The 20853-nt window shown below is 44.8% G+C and overlaps 2 protein-coding genes across 3 annotated transcripts in view; both read right to left on the bottom strand.

Annotated features, from left to right (window-relative positions):
• Positions 1-460, bottom strand: part of LOC106596941 (huntingtin) — a 117463-nt gene extending 117003 nt beyond the window's left edge. Inside the window, 1 exon segment of the mRNA XM_045716301.1 lies at positions 45-460. Within this exon segment, the coding sequence (XP_045572257.1) occupies positions 45-142 (98 nt within the window). The 5' untranslated portion in view covers positions 143-460.
• Positions 461-6474: 6014 nt separating this feature from the next.
• LOC106592297 (G protein-coupled receptor kinase 6) overlaps positions 6475-20853 on the bottom strand; it is a 93378-nt gene continuing 78999 nt past the window's right edge. The window contains exons 9-16 of one of the 2 annotated variants that reach the window (XM_045716299.1): positions 18400-18590; positions 16919-16956; positions 16085-16174; positions 15651-15859; positions 11852-11989; positions 10156-10293; positions 8825-9017; positions 6475-6755 (exon numbers count right to left, since the gene is read on the bottom strand). In XM_045716299.1, the coding sequence (XP_045572255.1) occupies positions 8826-9017; positions 10156-10293; positions 11852-11989; positions 15651-15859; positions 16085-16174; positions 16919-16956; positions 18400-18590 (996 nt within the window). In that variant the 3' untranslated portion in view covers positions 6475-6755; position 8825. The remainder of the gene's footprint in view (positions 6756-8824; positions 9018-10155; positions 10294-11851; positions 11990-15650; positions 15860-16084; positions 16175-16918; positions 16957-18399; positions 18591-20853) is intronic. The other variant, XM_045716300.1, reaches the window with a different exon arrangement.

Raw genomic sequence — 20853 nt, 5'->3', positions numbered from 1 at the left:
TAGCAATTTCTCAACACAATGACCATATACAAACATGGACTTACTGTTTTTGAGCCATCTCCTCGGCCGTTGGCGGTCCCTGTTGTTGTTGGAATGACTTGAGAGATTCAAAGGCCTTCATTAATTTATCCATGGTGGCCATTTTACCAGCAGTGGTTAGCTTAGCTGGCTAATATTTACAAAATTGTCGTTAAGTGTCAGTTAGCTAGCTATCGGAATCAACCGGGGGGGGCAAAACAACCCACGCACGGGGAAGCGAGCGGTCCGTAGTACGACGAGCGTGTGAACACTACTCGCGACTACTACTGCCGCCTCTCCACCTTCACTTTCCGACGCAAGAAAATCCTTTATTTCTTTACAATAGCCTCGGTAAATGAAAGGGACGTTGGTTGATGTAACTACCATCCATACTCAGCGCCATCTCTGATGCAGCCCGACAGAATCACAAGGAAGTGGGAGCTCTGTGACAGTTGGCTAGGGGTGGGTCAACGCTACATCCGTAGCCAATCAGAGGAAGAGCGGGCACCAATAAGGACGAGGCTAGGGCCGTTGTCAGCCGTGATTGGATGGATGGGGAACGGCTTTAGCCGTGATTGGGTGGATGGGGAAGGGCTTTTTGTTGTTGAGCGTCACCGAGTGCTGAAATCCTGCAAAACGAGGCGGTATTCCGTGATATCAGAACGATATATCATCTGCACCGTTTACATTCTATTCCTTTAACGGTAATCCCGACTGTTGAGTCGGGAAAAACGGCAGTTTCCTTCCAAGTTAGCGACCTAGGCAGAATCATCATGTGATTCGGGCGTGTGTCTGCTCTGGGGAGACGAGGATGAGGTAGTGCGTATTGAAAACATTAGGAAAAACTAGATGCAGTCACATGCGGTGTATTTCAGCACGCACACTTATTAGTGTGATATCAACATTTAAATTGAACAGGTAGAATAGAAAATCGTACCGATCAACATTAAATAATGTGTTTTCTTCCAGATGACTGTCTCACACCAGAAGTGTAGTACCCGTAGGAAACGACAACACTCAATCACTATCTGACATGTAGGCTATTCCCTGTGTAGTGCACCACTTTTGACTAGGATCCATAGAGCTCTGGTCAAAAGTAGTACACTACAGTATGGAGGGGGTTAAGGCTTTATCCTTCTTTACTATTGGGTTCTATCTGGGACACCTTTATCCTGCTTTACTGTTGGGTTCTATCTGGGACACCTCCTTTATTCTGCTTTACTGTTGGGTTCTATCTGGGACACCTTTATCCTGCTTTACTGTTGGGTTCTATCTGGGACACCTCCTTTATCCTGCTTTACAGTTGGGTTCCATTTGGGACACCTTTATCCTGCTTTACTGTTGGGTTCTATCTGGGACACCTCCTTTATCCTGCTTTACAGTTGGGTTCCATTTGGGACACCTTTATCCTGCTTTACTGTTGGGTTCTATCTGGGACACCTCCTTTATCCTGCTTTACTGTTGGGTTCTATCTGGGACACCTCCTTTATTCTGCTTTACTGTTGGGTTCCATTTGGGACACCTCCTTTATCCTGCTTTACTGTTGGGTTCTATCTGGGACACCACCTTTATCCTGCTTTACTGTTGGGTTCTATCTGGGACACCACCTTTATCCTGCTTTACTGTTGGGTTCTATCTGGGACACCACCTTTATCCTGCTTTACTGTTGGGTTCTATCTGGGACACCTCCTTTATCCTGCTTTACTGTTGGGTTCCATTTGGGACACCTTTATCCTGCTTTACTGTTGGGTTCTATCTGGGACACCTCCTTTATCCTGCTTTACTGTTAGTGTAGATAATGAAAAGGTGCGTCATGACTACAATGCATTCCTGTGATATAATCATTTGCCTCACCTAGCTATCTTCAGATGAAAGCACTAACTAAGTCACTCTGGATAAAAGCCTCTGTCAAATGACTAAAATGTCAAATGTACCAAAAACCAGTCCGGGGACTCGGGGGTTGTGTTGTTTTTTTATCCAAACGGCAGTGTATTCTCAGAATAATTACAAATGTCAGAAGATATGATACAGTAACACCCAGTGATACAACTTGTACAACAATTACATTAACTGCAGTGGTTGAACAACATGACTGTACAACTACAAAAAATTTTTTTAAAAAAGAAGATAATTAAAAAAAGGGTCTCTGTCCCAAATGGAAACCCGTTTTCATTCCCTATATAGTGCATTACTCTTGACCAGGGCATTTTGAACAGAGCCTTATGGGCCCTGGTCACGAGTAGACCACTATATAGGGATTATGTTGTCAATTTGGGACGTAGCCAAAAAAAAAAGAAAAGTATAATTTGTCCGGTCACGTTGTGATAACAAATTTGTTGTCGTCCCCTGTAAATATGTCATATGTTGGCACTGAAAGGTCATTTCAATTACAGACAAGGAACCTGCAACAACCAATAACATGCTTGAGTAATAATTCTTTTTTATATATATATATATTAAAATGCACTTTGTGCAGACATTCAAAACTGTAAAAAATGTTATTTTTTTGATGAGCTGTATTAGGTTCCTTGTCAGCCTAACGTGGGGCCAGCCATTCAGAAGTAAAAAGAAAGCGAACATATTTCAAAAATAAAGAAAACTGACTAAGGATGACTGGTTGGCACATACTGTGGGTAAGGCCTGGAGTTCTTCCATCCTGATCACATGATGTAACCAGGGACAAAAAGGGGCCCTAGTTAGAAGATGGGACTGAATCCCATCCTATAGCGGATTTGAACGATGCACCATTTTAAAAAGGTCATTTCTGACTGAGAACATATGCAGCATTTACCGTGAACATTGACTTTAAAAACGTGCATTGTGGACAAAGCGCGATCGGATTGAATCCCGGCCATAGAGAGGCTTGCATTTGGGCTCAGAGATTTTCCCGGGCCAGGTCACATGGTCAGGAACAACTCTTGGCCATCCACATACTGTAGGTCAAGGTTTATGCCAGTTATTTCAGTTGAAAACCTTTATCTTTATTTTTTTTAATCAAAACCATTTCCAGTCTGATTTGATGTAATTTGCATTATGCTCAAAGACACTTCCTATAATTATTGGATGTTTCCCAAATGAAACACTATGGCCTATGTAGTACACTTCTTCTGTAGTGCACTACATACAGTAGGGAATAGGGTGCCATTTGAGAACAAGACAGTTTCCACACCTTAGTGCCGTAAAACGAAATCGCTTACTGCTGTACAGGGATGGATGCCAAATCTTTCCCCCCAGTCCAAGTGTGTGTGTGTGTGTGTGTGCCTGGGTGCGTGCCTGCGCCTAATGAGATATCAAAGCGCTTACAAGTTTTGAAGTACATCATTTACATGGTTTTTGAGGCAGAGTGTTTCTACACTGACTGACAGGTGAGGTGAGCTTGGTGATGCGTCTGGAAGCAAAGAAATATCAAATCTAGAAAAAGACAACAAGAAGCCAACAGCCAGAGCTAGCTATGTACTGCACTGTATAATGTTCCTAATTCTAGAATAGAATGTCATGGGATAACCAGATCTCTGTGAATACTCACAGTTCTCTTTCCCCATGTCAGATACCAGGCTGATTAGAGCTGAGCCACTACAAGTCTATGTATGTGAGAAACGTAACGTTGTTTTCTAACAGAGAAGTTCTAGAGGCTTCTTCAGAAGACTGTGTGGTGTATTATAAATACGTTTGATTGATTGATGATATTCAAATGATTAACTGCAGTCATTTGTGTGAAATAATGTAGAATGGAATTCCTTGAACCCTTTCAGGAATGTCAACAGTACATTCTGTTCTGTTCAACATTCTAATTGATTCAAATCAATGACGTCATAAAGGGCAGGGAATTCCGGAATAGAGGACTAAGTCATAAGATTCTTAGATTCACCCCTCCAATGGTTAAACAGAATGAAAGGTCATTCTGGGAGGCTGGGTGTTTCTGTAAAGGACATGAATACAGTACAGTATGTACAGCAAACAGCAAAAAGATCCATCTCAACATTTTCACAGCATTAAAAAAAGTGAAGGGGGTTACATTGGTTGGACGGTTGGTAAATAATATGGTCGCCTGAATGACAAAGAAAAACAAACAAAACAAAATGGCCGAAAACGCTCGTCTCAAGTCATTCCTATGGAAAAGACTCCATGGTGTAGTGAGACGTGATCAAATCCTCATTCAAGTCTCTCTCCTGGCACTACTTTTGACATGAGGCCTGGTCTATAGTAGTGCACTAAATAGGGAATAGGACTCTGGTCACTAGTAGTTCACTATATAGGGAACAGGGCTCTGGTCTAAAGTAGTTCACTATATAGGGAATAGGGCTCTGGTCACTAGTAGTTCACTATATAGGGAATAGGGCTCTGGTCACTAGTAGTTCACTATATAGGGAATAGGGCCCTGGTCACTAGTAGTTCACTATATAGGGAATAGGGCTCTGGTCTAAAGTAGTTCACTATATAGGGAATAGGGCTCTGGTCTAAAGTAGTTCACTATATAGGGAATAGGGCTCTGGTCTAAAGTAGTTCACTATATAGGGAATAGGGCTCTGGTCACTAGTAGTTCACTATATAGGGAATAGGGCCCTGGTCACTAGTAGTGCACTATATAGGGAATAGGGCTCTGGTCTAAAGTAGTTCACTATATAGGGAATAGGGCCCTGGTCACTAGTAGTTCACTATATAGGGAATAGGGCTCTGGTCTAAAGTAGTTCACTATATAGGGAATAGGGCCCTGGTCACTAGTAGTTCACTATATAGGGAATAGGGCCCTGGTCACTAGTAGTTCACTATATAGGGAATAGGGCTCTGGTTACTAGTAGTTCACTATATAGGGAATAGGGCTCTGGTCTAAAGTAGTTCACTATATAGGGAATAGGGCCCTGGTCACTAGTAGTTCACTATATAGGGAATAGGGCTCTGGTCACTAGTAGTTCACTATATAGGTAATAGGGCTCTGGTCACTAGGCAAAGATATCATTATGATTAAACTGTAGGTCATTTGCCATGGATAACCCATCTCAGTGCCAGTAATTAGTCTAATTTAACCTATTTGACATGGTTTCTGTTGATTATATGAAAGCACATTTGTCTTCAAAATGAAGCCAGTCTGAGTTACAAAAGTCCGGTTCTGTGACATTTTCTAACTTTTATATTTCGGTTTGTAAATCATCCTCATCACCACCATAGCTTAAGGCAAGGACACAAGTTAAATCAAGGCATCTCTCTTCCAGCCCCCACCCCTCTGCCAGAACACTTGACCATTCCATGTCAACTGCTTATCTGTGCTTTTCTGGAAGTGGGTGACTACATTTTCCGTAGTCTTAGGGAAGTTTTAAGTTTAAGGAAGTTATTTTGAGACATGCATACAGAGTTAACATCTGTTCTGCTGTCCAATCCTCTCAGATCTTCACATGGACCCAGTGCGTAGAGGTCAAGGGTCATTAACTAGACTCAGACGGAACAAATTATTTGTAGACTACAAAATGACCGCAAGAAGCCCAAACTGATATATTTGACTAAAACATAATTATTTAAAACCTTACATTTACATACGATCACATACCTGTATCTCTCTATTATAGATGGGAATATCTTGGAACAGATTCCCAAAATGTTAATCACTTGGAGCTGATTTGCTGGTGTTTTTACAATCTCATGTCCAACAATTTAAAAAAAATATATATATAAATTGGGGGGCCAAATAAAATCACCCGCTGGCCAAATTCAGCCCGTGGGCCACCAGTTGGAGAACCCTGGCATAGAGTCTAGCTATGGGCTGGGGGCTTCTTAGGGTGTAAGAACTAAGGGGATGTTTTAGTCTAGGGGCTAGGGTGTAGAGCGTAGAGTGTATGAGGCTAGGGGTTGATTTGGAACAGGGGATATGTGATACGGTAATACTGGATGTTGGCCAAAAGAACAGAAAAGACCGACATAAGATGTATCCTAAATGACACCTTATTCCCTACATAGTGCACTACATTAGACCAGAGCCCTATTCCCTATATAGTGAACTACTAGTGACCAGAGCCCTATTCCCTATATAGTGAACTACTAGTGACCAGAGCCCTATTCCCTATATAGTGCATTACATTAGACCAGAGCCCTATTCCCTATATAGTGCACTATATTATGCAGGGAATAGGGCGCCATTTGGAAACGCAGACATTACTGTACATACAAACAAAGGCTCCATCGAGAAAATGAATAAAAAGACTACTGATACAATGGTTCAGTCCCAAATAGTACCCTTTTCCCTACACAGTGCACTACTTCTGACCAGGACCCATAGGCCATAGGTAACAGTAGTGGACTATATAGGGGAATAGGCTGCCATTTGGGATGTAGCCTGTGCTTCTTTAAAAAGAAAAGAACAAGATCCTTAATATACATTTTACATACTGCTCCATAAACAACTAATAAACGTATAAAACCAACAAACTAACAAAACGTTGAAAAAAAATGATGTATGTATTCAAGTGGTAGTTAATATGGCTTTTATACAATACAACCTTTAGTGAAAATATACATCTAGACACAATTCAAGTACAAATGTACAAAATCTTTTAAACTCATATGTTTTTCTTTAATTATTATAATACACTTTTAATACATATGATAAATACAGGTTTAACATTGAATGGAGTTCCTAACATTTGCCGCTCCGGGGGGCTGAAGAAGGAAGGAGGAGGAGAGGGAGTGGTTTAAAGTCGGGAAGGCTCCTCGTGCTCTTCGTCTTCGTAGCCACTCTTTAAACAGACCTGGGAACAGTTGTTAAATAAGCCGTTACATAGGATCAATGGGCTCTTTCACTTTTTTTTTAGCATAAGGCTGTAATGTAACTTTTTAATTAACTACCTTTAACAACAGACTCTGAATCAGTCAGAGGTTGTTGAATATTTTCAACAGGTTCTATGAGACCATTAATAATAACTGACCCTAGATCAGCCGTAGGTGTGATGTATAATCTTTCAGCCATTATTTACATTCAAGTCATTTAGCAGACGCTCTTATCAGAGACACTTACAGTAGCATTTAAGTGTCTTGCTCAAGGTCACATAGACTGATTTTTCACCTAGTCGACTCAGGGATTCGAACCAACAAACATTCGGTTACTTGCCCAACGCTCTAAAGCACTATGCTACCTGCTGCTGCCATTAAGAACTGATTCTGGGTCAGTTAGGCTACACATGTAGTTAAACGGGCCCAATACAGAGACGTAGTCACACAGACTCAACACTTAGTTAGCCCTTACCAACTGGACTTCCTGCTGTACCAACTGACTGGGGTAAAACAACACTCTTTAACCTGGGAAGATGACACCAAAAACCAAAACAGAGAGATCCTTCACCCAGAGAAGAAACACAAGCAGAGATCCTTCACCCAGAGAAGAAACACAAGCAGAGATCCTTCACCCAGAGAAGAAACACAAGCAGAGAGATCCTTCACCCAGAGAAGAAACACAAGCAGAGAGATCCTTCACCCAGAGAAGAAACACAAGCAGAGATCCTTCACCCAGAGAAGAAACACAAGCAGAGAGATCCTTCACCCAGAGAAGAAACACAAGCAGAGATCCTTCACCCAGAGAAGAAACACAAGCAGAGAGATCCTTCACCCAGAGAAGAAACACAAGCAGAGATCCTTCACCCAGAGAAGAAACACAAGCAGAGAGATCCTTCACCCAGAGAAGAAACACAAGCAGAGATCCTTCACCCAGAGAAGAAACACAAGCAGAGATCCTTCACCCAGAGAAGAAACACAAGCAGAGAGATCCTTCACCCAGAGAAGAAACACAAGCAGAGAGATCCTTCACCCAGAGAAGAAACACAAGCAGAGAGATCCTTCACCCAGAGAAGAAACACAAGCAGAGATCCTTCACCCAGAGAAGAAACACAAGCAGAGATCCTTCACCCAGAGAAGAAACACAAGCAGAGAGTCCTTCACCCAGAGAAGAAACACAAGCAGAGAGATCCTTCACCCAGAGAAGAAACACAAGCAGAGATCCTTCACCCAGAGAAGAAACACAAGCAGAGATCCTTCACCCAGAGAAGAAACACAAGCAGAGATCCTTCACCCAGAGAAGAAACACAAGCAGAGAGATCCTTCACCCAGAGAAGAAACACAAGCAGAGAGATCCTTCACCCAGAGAAGAAACACAAGCAGAGAGATCCTTCACCCAGAGAAGAAACACAAGCAGAGATCCTTCACCCAGAGAAGAAACACAAGCAGAGAGATCCTTCACCCAGAGAAGAAACACAAGCAGAGAGATCCTTCACCCAGAGAAGAAACACAAGCAGAGATCCTTCACCCAGAGAAGAAACACAAGCAGAGATCCTTCACCCAGAGAAGAAACACAAGCAGAGAGATCCTTCACCCAGAGAAGAAACACAAGCAGAGAGATCCTTCACCCAGAGAAGAAACACAAGCAGAGATCCTTCACCCAGAGAAGAAACACAAGCAGAGAGATCCTTCACCCAGAGAAGAAACACAAGCAGAGAGATCCTTCACCCAGAGAAGAAACACAAGCAGAGAGATCCTTCACCCAGAGAAGAAACACAAGCAGAGATCCTTCACCCAGAGAAGAAACACAAGCAGAGATCCTTCACCCAGAGAAGAAACACAAGCAGAGATCCTTCACCCAGAGAAGAAACACAAGCAGAGATCCTTCACCCAGAGAAGAAACACAAGCAGAGAGATCCTTCACCCAGAGAAGAAACACAAGCAGAGATCCTTCACCCAGAGAAGAAACACAAGCAGAGAGATCCTTCACCCAGAGAAGAAAGTCAGAGGTAAAGAAGAAGAAAAGAAAGATGGAGAAAGAGGGAAGTACCTTAACCCCCCCCACCTCTCACGGCGGGGGCGGGGGGAGGAGGAGAGCTAGCAGCACTTGCCTCTCGTCTGAACAGCCTGTAGAAGAATCCTCTCTTTGGTGGTGGGTTGGGTCTGTTCACATCCAGATCTGAACACAGCAGGCCGTCGGTCTCATAAACATTGATCTCCTTAAAACACTCCATCTCAATCATCTAAAGAGAAAATTAACACAGTATAAAACACTGATCTCCTTAAAACACTAGAGAGACACAGAGAGAGAGACACAGAAATAGACACAGAGAGAGAGAGAGACACAGAAATAGACACAGAGAGACACAGAGAGACAGAAAGAGACACAGAGAGAGAGAGACAGAGAGAGAGACAGAAAGAGACACAGAGAGAGAGAGAGAGACAGAGAGAGAGACAGAGAGAGAGACACAGAGAGACACACAGAGAGAGACACAGAGAGAGACAGACAGAGAGAGAGACACAGAGAGACACAGAGAGAGAGACAGAAAGAGACACAGAGAGAGACACCGAGACAGAGAGACAGAGAGACACAGAGAGAGAGACAGAAAGAGACACAGAGAGAGAGACAGAAAGAGACACAGAGAGAGAGACAGAAAGAGACACAGAGAGAGAGACAGACAGAGAGAGAGACACAGACACAGAGAGAGAGAGACAGAAAGAGACACAGAGACACACAGACAGAGACACAGAGAGAGACACAGAGAGAGACACAGAGAGACACAGAGAGCGAGACAGAGAGAGAGACAGAAAGAGACACAGAGAGAGACAGAGAGAGACAGAGAGAGACACAGAGAGAGAGACAGAGAGAGAGACAGAAAGAGAGAGAGACAGAGAGAGAGACAGAGAGAGAGAGAGAGAGACAGAGAGACAGAAAGAGAGAGAGACAGAGAGAGACAGAGAGAGAGAGAGAGAGACAGAGACACAGAGAGACACAGAGAGACACAGAGAGACACAGAGAGAGACACAGAGAGAGAGAGACAGAGAAAGAGAGAGGGGTAATAGATTTCATTACATGGATCAATATCTATCCCTTGAAAACAGACATGTGTTGAAGCATGCCTATCATCTGAAAGGCAGAGGGTCACATGTACATGACCTACCAGCTGTATAGTGTTAGATTGAATGAGGTGTGTCACTGAATGGACTGGAGCAAAAACCTGTCTGTAAAGGGGCACCGGCCCCTTTACAGACAAGACTGTCTCCCCCCTGTTCTAAACGATGACATCATTTTCACCAGACAAGTAGTGTGCAGTACCTTCTGCTGCCAGGGGATGGCGACCTACACACACACACACACACACACACACTAGGGTGCAGTACCTCGTTCTGCCAGGGGATGGAGACACTTCCTGTAACAAACTTGTGGTAGAAGTCATCGTCTGTGGGGTCCAGGTTGACTCCCTTCACTGTAGAGAACTGTTCTATATCCAGAACATCTTTACAGTATACCGCCCGCGGCTGGAGGGAGGGAGGGAGCGAGAGGGGGAGAGAGCGAGAGAGCGAGAGAGCGAGAGAGCGAGAGAGCGAGAGAGGGAGAGAGGGAGAGAGGGAGAGAGGGAGAGAGGGAGAGAGGGAGAGAGGGAGAGAGGGAGAGAGGGAGAGAGCGAGAGAGCGAGAGAGCGAGAGAGCGAGAGAGAGAGAGAGAGAGAGAGAGAGAGAGACAGAGAGAGGGAGAAAGATAGTTTGTTCATGTGCGTGTGTCCAGTGATGGAAAAAGTACTCAATTGCCATACTTGAATAAAAGTAAAAGATACCTTGATAGAAAATGACTCCAGTAAAAGTGAAAGTTACCCAGTAAAATACTACTTGATTAAAAGTCTAAAAGTATCAGATTTTAAAAGTACTTAAGTACACTCGTGGAAAAAGTAAATGCTATACATCAAATTCCTGATATTTAGCAACACAATTTACAATTTACTTTGTAGTACATTTTTTAGACAGCCAAGAGCACATTCCAACACTCCAAGACATCATTTACAAACGAAGCATGTGTGTTTAGTGTGTCCTCCAGATCAGAGGCAGTAGAGATGTTTAGTGTGTCCTCCAGATCAGAGGCAGTAGAGATGTTTAGTGTGTCCTCCAGATCAGAGGCAGTAGAGATGTTTAGTGTGTCCTCCAGATCAGAGGCAGTAGAGATGTTTAGTGTGTCCTCCAGATCAGAGGCAGTAGAGATGTTTAGTGTGTCCTCCAGATCAGAGGCAGTAGAGATGTTTAGTGTGTCCTCCAGATCAGAGGCAGTAGAGATGTTTAGTGTGTCCTCCAGATCAGAGGCAGTAGAGATGTTTAGTGTGTCCTCCAGATCAGAGGCAGTAGAGATGTTTAGTGTGTCCTCCAGATCAGAGGCAGTAGAGATGTTTAGTGTGTCCTCCAGATCAGAGGCAGTAGAGATGTTTAGTGTGTCCTCCAGATCAGAGGCAGTAGAAATGTTTAGTGTGTCCTCCAGATCAGAGGCAGTAGAGATGTTTAGTGTGTCCTCCAGATCAGAGGCAGTAGAGATGTTTAGTGTGTCCTCCAGATCAGAGGCAGTAGAGATGTTTAGTGTGTCCTCCAGATCAGAGGCAGTAGAGATGTTTAGTGTGACCTCCAGATCAGAGGCAGTAGAGATGTTTAGTGAGTCCTCCAGATCAGAGGCAGTAGAGATGTTTAGTGAGTCCTCCAGATCAGAGGCAGTAGAGATGTTTAGTGTGTCCTCCAGATCAGAGGCAGTAGAAATGTTTAGTGTGTGAATTGGACCATGTTCCTGTTCTGCTAAGCATTCCAAATATAACAAGTACTTTTGGGTGTCACGGAAAATGTAAGGAGTAAAAAGTACAGTATTTTCTTTATGAATGTAGTGAAGCAAAAGTTGTCGACAATATAAATAGTAAAGTAAAAGTACAGATACCCCCAAAAACTACTTATGTAGTACTTTAAAGTATTTTTACTTAAGTACTTTACACCACTGTGTGTGTCCTTACATCCAGGCTGAAGGGGAGGTCCAGTGTGTGTGTGTGTGTGTGTGTGTGTGTGTTCTTACATCAGGACTGAAGGGGGGTTCCAGAATTCCTGCCTCGAGGCGTTTGAAGTTGATGTTCTTGAAGATGATGTGAGCTTTCACCTCCACACCGCCTCGCCCCTGGCAACCCAGACGAGCTTTGGGGTCTTTAGCCAGCAGCTGAGGAAGAGGAAGTGACACAGGGTTCTAGAAGAGTTGTGTGAGGCAGAGTCCGGTACTTAAAAGAGTTGAGACAACTTTTAGAATGTGTAATATTGTTCTGATTCTACACATTCAGTTCTAGAGCATTGTTTAAATATCCCCCATGTGTAATATTGTTCTGATTCTACACATTCAGTTCTAGAGCATTGTTTAAATATCCCCCATGTGTAATATTGTTCTGATTCTACACATTCAGTTCTAGAGCATTGTTTAAATATCCCCCATGTGTAATATTGTTCTGATTCTACACATTCAGTTCTAGAGCATTGTTTAAATATCCCCCATGTGTAATATTGTTCTGATTCTACACATTCAGTTCTAGAGCATTGTTTAAATCTCCCCCATGTGTAATATTGTTCTGATTCTACACATTCAGTTCTAGAGCATTGTTTAAATCTCCCCCATGTGTAATATTGTTCTGATTCTACACATTCAGTTCTAGAGCATTGTTTAAATCTCCCCCATGTGTAATATTGTTCTGATTCTACACATTCAGTTCTAGAGCATTGTTTAAATCTCCCCCATGTGTAATATTGTTCCGATTCTACACATTCAGTTCTAGAGCATTGTTTAAATCTCCCCCATGTGTAATATTGTTCCGATTCTACACATTCAGTTCTAGAGCATTGTTTAAATATCCCCCATGTGTAATATTGTTCCGATTCTACACATTCAGTTCTAGAGCATTGTTTAAATATCCCCCATGTGTAATATTGTTCCGATTCTACACATTCAGTTCTAGAGCATTGTTTAAATATCCCCCATGTGTAATATTGTTCCGATTCTACACATTCAGTTCTAGAGCATTGTTTAAATATCCCCCATGTGTAATATTGTTCCGATTCTACACATTCAGTTCTAGAGCATTGTTTAAATATCCCCCATGTGTAATATTGTTCCGATTCTACACATTCAGTTCTAGAGCATTGTTTAAATCTCCCCCATGTGTAATATTGTTCCGATTCTACACATTCAGTTCTAGAGCATTGTTTAAATCTCCCCCATGTGTAATATTGTTCCGATTCTACACATTCAGTTCTAGAGCATTGTTTAAATCTCCCCCATGTGTAATATTGTTCCGATTCTACACATTCAGTTCTAGAGCATTGTTTAAATCTCCCCCATGTAATGTGAATGGTGAGCTAGTGTCTATTGGATAAATTCAGTTATGTTAATCCCCGTTTGCTTCCATTTAATAAACATTTTTCAAGCGAATTTGTTGAATGAATACACCCCTGATCACACGCAAACACAGTTCACTTCCATAGCAGCCACATACAAACAGCATCATCTCTTCCATAGCAACCACATACAAACAGCATCATCCCTTCCATAGCAGCCACATACAAACAGCATGATCCCTTCCATAGCAACCACATACAAACAGCATCATCCCTTCCATAGCAGCCACATACAAACAGCATCATCCCTTCCATAGCAACCACATACAAACAGCATCATCCCTTCCATAGCAACCACATACAAACAGCATCATCCCTTCCATAGCAACCACATACAAACAGCATCATCCCTTCCATTGCAACCACATACAAACAGCATCATCCCTTCCATAGCAGCCACATACAAACAGCATCATCCCTTCCATAGCAACCACATACAAACAGCATCATCCCTTCCATAGCAGCCACATACAAACAGCATCATCCCTTCCATATGGATGGAACAGAGGAATCCCCCAGAGGCCTGTGTCTCTGACTGGAACAGAGGAATCCCCCCAGAGGCCGGTGTCTCTGACTGGAACAGAGGAATCCCCCCCCAGAGGCCTGTGTCTCTGACTGGAACAGAGGAATCCCCCCAGAGGCCTGTGTCTCTCACTGGAACAGAGGAATCCCCCAAAGGCCTGTGTCTCTCACTGGAACAGAGGAATCCCCCCAGAGGCCTGTGTCTCTCACTGGAACAGAGGAATCCCCCCAGAGGCCTGTGTCTCTGACTGGAACAGAGGAATCCCCCCCAGAGGCCTGTGTCTCTGACTGGAACAGAGGAATCCCCCCAGAGGCCTGTGTCTCTGACTGGAACAGAGGAATCCCCCCAGAGGCCTGTGTCTCTGACTGGAACAGAGGAATCCCCCCAGAGGCCTGTGTCTCTGACTGGAACAGAGGAATCCCCCAGAGGCCTGTGTCTCTGACTGGAACAGAGGAATCCCCCCCAGAGGCCTGTGTCTCTCACTGGAACAGAGGAATCCCCCCAAAGGCCTGTGTCTCTCACTGGAACAGAGGAATCCCCCCCAGAGGCCTGTGTCTCTGACTGGAACAGAGGAATCCCCCCAGAGGCCTGTGTCTCTCACTGGAACAGAGGAATCCCCCCAGAGGCCTGTGTCTCTCACTGGAACAGAGGAATCCCCCCAGAGGCCTGTGTCTCTCACTGGAACAGAGGAATCCCCCAGAGGCCTGTGTCTCTGACTGGAACAGAGGAATCCCCCAGAGGCCTGTGTCTCTCACTGGAACAGAGGAATCCCCCCAGAGGCCTGTGTCTCTCACTGGAACAGAGGAATCCCCCCAGAGGCCTGTGTCTCTCACTGGAACAGAGGAATCCCCCCCAGAGGCCTGTGTCTCTGACTGGAACAGAGGAATCCCCCCCAGAGGCCTGTGTCTCTGACTGGAACAGAGGAATCCCCCCCAGAGGCCTGTGTCTCTGACTGGAACAGAGGAATCCCCCAGAGGCCTGTGTCTCTGACTGGAACAGAGGAATCCCCCCAGAGGCCTGTGTCTCTCACTGGAACAGAGGAATCCCCCCAGAGGCCTGTGTCTCTGACTGGAACAGAGGAATCCCCCCAGAGGCCTGTGTCTCTCACTGGAACAGAGGAATCCCCCCAAAGGCCTGTGTCTCTGACTGGAACAGAGGAATCCCCCCAGAGGCCTGTGTCTCTCACTGGAACAGAGGAATCCCCCCAAAGGCCTGTGTCTCTGACTGGAACAGTAACGGTCCTTCACCCTCTCTCCTTTACCTCCCTCATCCCCTCCTCTCTCCCAGTAGAGAGTCCAATGCAGAGAAGAAAGAAGAAGAGAAAGAAGAAGAAGAGAGAAAGAAGAGAAAGAAGGAGAGAAGAAGAAGAAAGAAGAGGAAGAAGGAGAGAAGAAGAGAAAAAGAAGAGAAGAGAGAAAGAAGAAGAGAGAAAGGAGAGAAAGAAGAAGAGAGAAGAAGAAAGAAGAGGAAGAAGGAGAGAAAGAAGAAGAGAAAAAGAGAAAAAGAAGAGAAGAAGAAGATGAAGAAAGAAGAGGAAGAAGAGAAAGAAGAAGAGAGAAGAAGAAAGAAGAAGAGAAGAGAAGAAAGAAGAGGAAGATGAAGAAGATATTGTATTTGTGGACAACCACACAGACAGGGTTCACACTAGTGCTCCAAATGCTCATTCATGGATGAAGCAAATATTAACTCTGGTGGACCGGTCTGAAACATGACCGCTGCTCAACCACCATGGATAACACTGTAGAGAAGGGATGTTGACCACACACACACCTGCTCACAGAACACACACACACACACACACACACACACACACCCCGTGTGACCTCACTTTAACCCTAACCCCGGCAGAGGAATAACTAACTGTGTGTGTGTGTGTGTTCTTTAAACACGCCATCCATCACTCCCTCTCTCCCACCTGTCTGCAGATATCCTTGGCCTCCTCAGAGAACTTGTCAGAGTATTCCTCGGGGTCTTCTCGCACTCGTCTGTCCACCTCTTCTCTCTTCACTCGTTCTTTACGCCGGCGGAAGGGTGACTGACCCTGGATCATCTCAAACACCAGACAGCCCAGACCCCACCAGTCAGGACTGAAGGAGTAGGCCTCATTCTGGATCACCTCTGGGGCTGACGGAGAGAGAGAGAGAGAGAGAGAGAGAGAGAGAGAGAGAGAGAGAGAGAGAGAGAGGGGATAGATTATGTCTAGACACCTCCAGGTCTAGGAGAGAGAGGGACAGGGTTAAAAGAGATGGAGAGGGGGATGAGAAGAGAGGTAGGATGTACCCATGTATGTAGAGAGAGAGAGATGAAGAGGAGGAATCAAGGAGATAGGAAGAGAGAGGTAGGATGTACCCATGTATCCTACGGTGCCCACTCTCCCTCGTATCGTCTCTGAGTCGGGAATCTGGACGGCTAGTCCCAGGTCAGAGATACGGATGTGTCCTGGAGAGGACATGAATAACATGTTTATGAACATGAATAAAAGTGTAATAACATGTTTATGAATATCACTATGGGTATGGGGAATAACAGTGTAGCTAGCTAGTTTATGTTGCTAGTACCAAGGCTTGTAGCTATCTAGTTTATGTTGCTAGTACCAAGGCTTATAGCTAGCTAGTTTATGTTGCTAGTACCAAGGCTTGTAGCTAGCTAGTTTATGTTGCTAGTACCAAGGCTTGTAGCTAGCTAGTTTAGGTTGCTAGTACCAAGGCTTGTAGCTAGCTAGTTTATGTTGCTAGTTCCAAGGCTTATAGCTAGCTAGTTTATGTTGCTAGTACCAAGGCTTATAGCTAGCTAGTTTATGTTGCTAGTACCAAGGCTTATAGCTAGCTAGTTTATGTTGCTAGTACCAAGGCTTGTAGCTAGCTAGTTTATGTTGCTAGTACCAAGGCTTGTAGCTAGCTAGTTTATGTTGCTAGTACCAAGGCTTGTAGCTAGCTAGTTTATGTTGCTAGTACCAAGGCTTATAGCTAGCTAGTTTATGTTGCTAGTACCAAGGCTTGTAGCTAGCTAGTTTATGTTGCTAGTACCAAGGTTTATAGCTATCTAGTTTATGTTGCTAATACCAAGGCTTATAGCTAGCTAGTTTATGTTGCTAGTACCAAGGCTTGTAGCTAGCTAGTTTATGTTGCTAGTACCAAGGCTTGTAATTAGCTAAGTCAGTGACAAGACGTGGTTCAAGCTTACCACGGTCGTCTAGAAGAATGTTTTCAGGTTTTAAGTCCCTGAGAAGAAAAAAACATACACAAAGTTAGAGTTATTTATCCAACACCAGTTCTGGGCACGCATGCTTTTGTTCCTGCACAGCACTAACACAGCTAACCATCTAAATCAGCTAAACATCTAATCAGCTAACCATTTTACCAGCTAACCATCTAATCAGCTAACCATCTAACCATCAGCTAACCATCTAACCATCAGCTAACCATCTAAACAGCTAACCATCTAACCATCAGCTAACCATCTAAACATCTAATCAGCTAACCATCTAAATCAGCTAACCACCTAAATCAGCTAACCATCTAAGTCAGCTAACCATCTAAATCAGCTAACCATCTAACCATCAGCTAACCATCAGCTAACCATCTAAGTCAGCTAACCATCTAAATCTGTTAACCATCAGCTAACCATCAGCTAACCATCTAAATCAGCTAACCATATAAAGACTATGATTTAGTTGATACTACTAATTTAGAAGAAAGGAATCTTCCAGAACAGTCCATGACCCTTGACCTGTCTGCACTGGTGGCCTCCTATTGGTGTGTTGTTTGCATAAAGGGCTGTGTGTGTGTGTCTTAAGTCTGCAACACACACACACACACACACACACACACACACACACACACACACACACACACACACACACACACACACACACACACACACACACACACACACACACACACACACACACACACACACACACACACACCCCAGATACTGTTTATGTCATCTTAATATCTTTGGAAATGGATTTGAAACAGGATAGTGCACTTAGCAGTGTGCATTTATCAGCAGCCTCAGCACAGTGTGCACCTTGAAGTATATACTTGTCTTGTGTGTTTACTGAAAGCAGTGCAGGCATCTCTCCAGGAACAGGGTTGGAGTGTAAACCTACAGGAGGGTATCTCTCCAGGAACAGGGTTGGAGTGTAAACCTACAGGAGGGTATCTCTCCAGGAACAGGGTTGGAGTTAAAACCTACAGGAGGGTATCTCTCCAGGAACAGGGTTGGAGTGTAAACCTACAGGAGGGTATCTCTCCAGGAACAGAGTTGGAGTTAAAACCTACAGGAGGGTGTCTCTCCAGGAACAGAGTTGGAGTTAAAACCTACAGGAGGGTAGCTCTCCAGGAACAGGGTTGGAGTTAAAACCTACAGGAGGGTATCTCTCCAGGAACAGGGTTGGAGTTAAAACCTACAGGAGGGTTTCTCTCCAGGAACAGGGTTGGAGTTAAAACCTACAGGAGGGTTTCTCTCCAGGAACAGGGTTGGAGTTAAAACCTACAGGAGGGTATCTCTCCAGGAACAGAGTTGGAGTGTAAACCTACAGGAGGGTATCTCTCCAGGAACAGAGTTGGCCAGCCCTGCTGTAATATATTGTGGAAGTGACTCTTAATGCACATGTAAAATGTAAAGTTGATTGATTTGTTGAATGATTGATTACTGACCGATAGACGATCCTCTCACGGTGCAGGTCTTCCAGCCCAGAACAGATCTCTGCAGCGTAGAAGATGGCCCTCTGCTCATCAAAGCCAGAGTTCCCCATATTATAGATGTGAAACTTCAGGTCTCCTCCATTCATTATGGTCAGTACTAAACACAGAGCATCCTTAGTCTCATACGCATAGGCTAGATTAACCTGGAGGGAGGGAGAGAGGGAGAGAGGGAGAGAGGGAGAGAGGGAGGGAGGGAGGGAGAGAGAGAGAGAGGGAGAGAGGGAGGGAGGGAGGGAGAGAGAGAGAGAGAGAAGAGAGCGCATTGATACATGATTTCACAACTACAGGAAGACCCAACATGCATTGTAATGACGTCCAAAGGGAAAACAGATCACACGCTCACTGTAAATTACACACAAACATCTACACAGACACAGAACGCACGTTACACACATCTACACAAACATCTACACAGACACAGAACGCACGTTACACACATCTACACAAACATCTACACAGACACAGAACGCACGTTACACACATCTACACAAACATCTACACAGACACAGAACACACGTTACACGGAAACACAGACAATTAATAACATATAGCAACACATACACCATGCTCCAATAGGGTCCTGATGTGTTACAGGACCCTATTGTGTGTGTGTGTGTGTGTGTGTGTGTGTGTGTGTGTGTGTGTGTGTTGTCCCTCATAACAATCCATTAGCCAAAACCAGACCTCCTTAATATACACACAGTATCAGAGACACACACAGTATCAGAGACACACACAGTATCAGAGACAGTATCCCCCCCTCCCTCGCCTCTCCTTTAGGTCCTCTCTCTCCCCCCCTCCCTCTCCTCTCCTCTCCTCTCCTTTAGGTCCTCTCTCTCCCCCCTCCCTCTCCTCTCCTTTAGGTCCTCTCTCCCCCCTCCCTCTCCCTCTCCTTTAGGTCCTCTCTCTCCCCCCTCTCTCGCTCTCCTCTCCTTTAGGTCCTCTCTCCCCCCTCCCTCTCCTCTCCTTTAGGTCCTCTCTCTCCCCCTCTCTCGCTCTCCTCTCCTTTAGGTCCTCTCTCTCCCCCTCCCTCTCCTCTCCTCTCCTTTAGGTCCTCTCTCTCCCCCTCCCTCTCTCTCCTCTCCTTTAGGTCCTCTCTCTCCCCTCTCCTTTAGGTCCTCTCTCTCCCCCCTCCTCTCCTTTAGGTCCTCTCTCCTCTCCTTTAGGTCCTCTCTCTCCCCTCTCCTTTAGGTCCTCTCTCTCCCCCCTCTCCTTTAGGTCCTCTCTCTCCCCTCTCCTTTAGGTCCTCTCTCTCCCCCCTCCCTCTCTCTCCTTTAGGTCCTCTCTCTCCCCCCCTCTCTCCTCTCCTTTAGGTCCTCTCTCTCTTGCCCTATGGAGGTCATTGACAGGCAGGTCAGTGTTATTTAGAAGGAGGATGTTCCTGCCACACGGAGGATTCCCATCTGGTGGAATACACTCTCACAAAACAGGACCGACCACGGGGACTGGGGGAATTATTGGGAAGGGGGCACACACACACACACACACACACACACACACACACACACACACACACACACACACACACACACACACACACACACTTCCAATGCAGTTTTCCGATTTAGACTGGGCCTTGTGTTCAATCTGAATGATCTAGCATGCTTTTCCCAAGCTGACGCATGACTCTGTGTGTGTGTGTGTGTGTGTGTGTGTGTGTGTGTGTGTGTGTGTGTGTGTGTGTGTGTGTGTGTGTGTGTGTGTTCAGACTACCTCACCATTTGAGCAGGGAGGTTGACTTTGAGAGACTAGCAAAGTTAACAAAGTGTTGTATCTAGTTGTGTCCCAAATGGCAATATATTCCCTATATAGTATACCCTATTCAAAAGTAGTGCGCTAAAATAGGGAATCGGGTGCCATTTGGGACTTAATACTGTTATCTTCAAACACCGCCCTGACGCAGTCAAATACTACACTGTTCCAAACACGATAAGAAAGTCCCACTCCCAAGTACTGCTGGGTAGCTCCTATCCACAGTCTCAGCTCCTGAAGGAGATCGGACGAGGTCACCTCGCCCCGATACACACTCTGCCCCCGTCAGCCAAGGCTAGCTCTTACGCAGGAGTCTTCTGAAGAGACACACACACACAGGACAGGAGAACATAACGTGTGTGTGTCTAAACACACGGTCACTGTGAGTTTAAGGATTAGAATGGTCCCTCACTGGCAACTGATTACTATGGAGGAGTTGACTTGACAGTCACAGTGTAGTGAGCAATCTATGGTTAGGGTGTACACACACACACACACACACACACACACACACACACACTTCTCCTCATATCTCCACTAGTTCCCCAGGTCAGGCTGGCTGGACACTATACTGTACTCTCTGGTCAAAGTGTGAGAGCTAGCGCTAGCGAGAGAGCTAGCGCTAGCGAGAGAGAGAGGGAGAAAGAGAGAGAG

Source organism: Salmo salar, chromosome ssa04 (assembly GCF_905237065.1).
Source record: "Salmo salar chromosome ssa04, Ssal_v3.1, whole genome shotgun sequence".
Lineage (NCBI taxonomy): Eukaryota > Metazoa > Chordata > Actinopteri > Salmoniformes > Salmonidae > Salmo > Salmo salar.
This window is presented reverse-complemented; position numbering and strand designations above follow the sequence as displayed.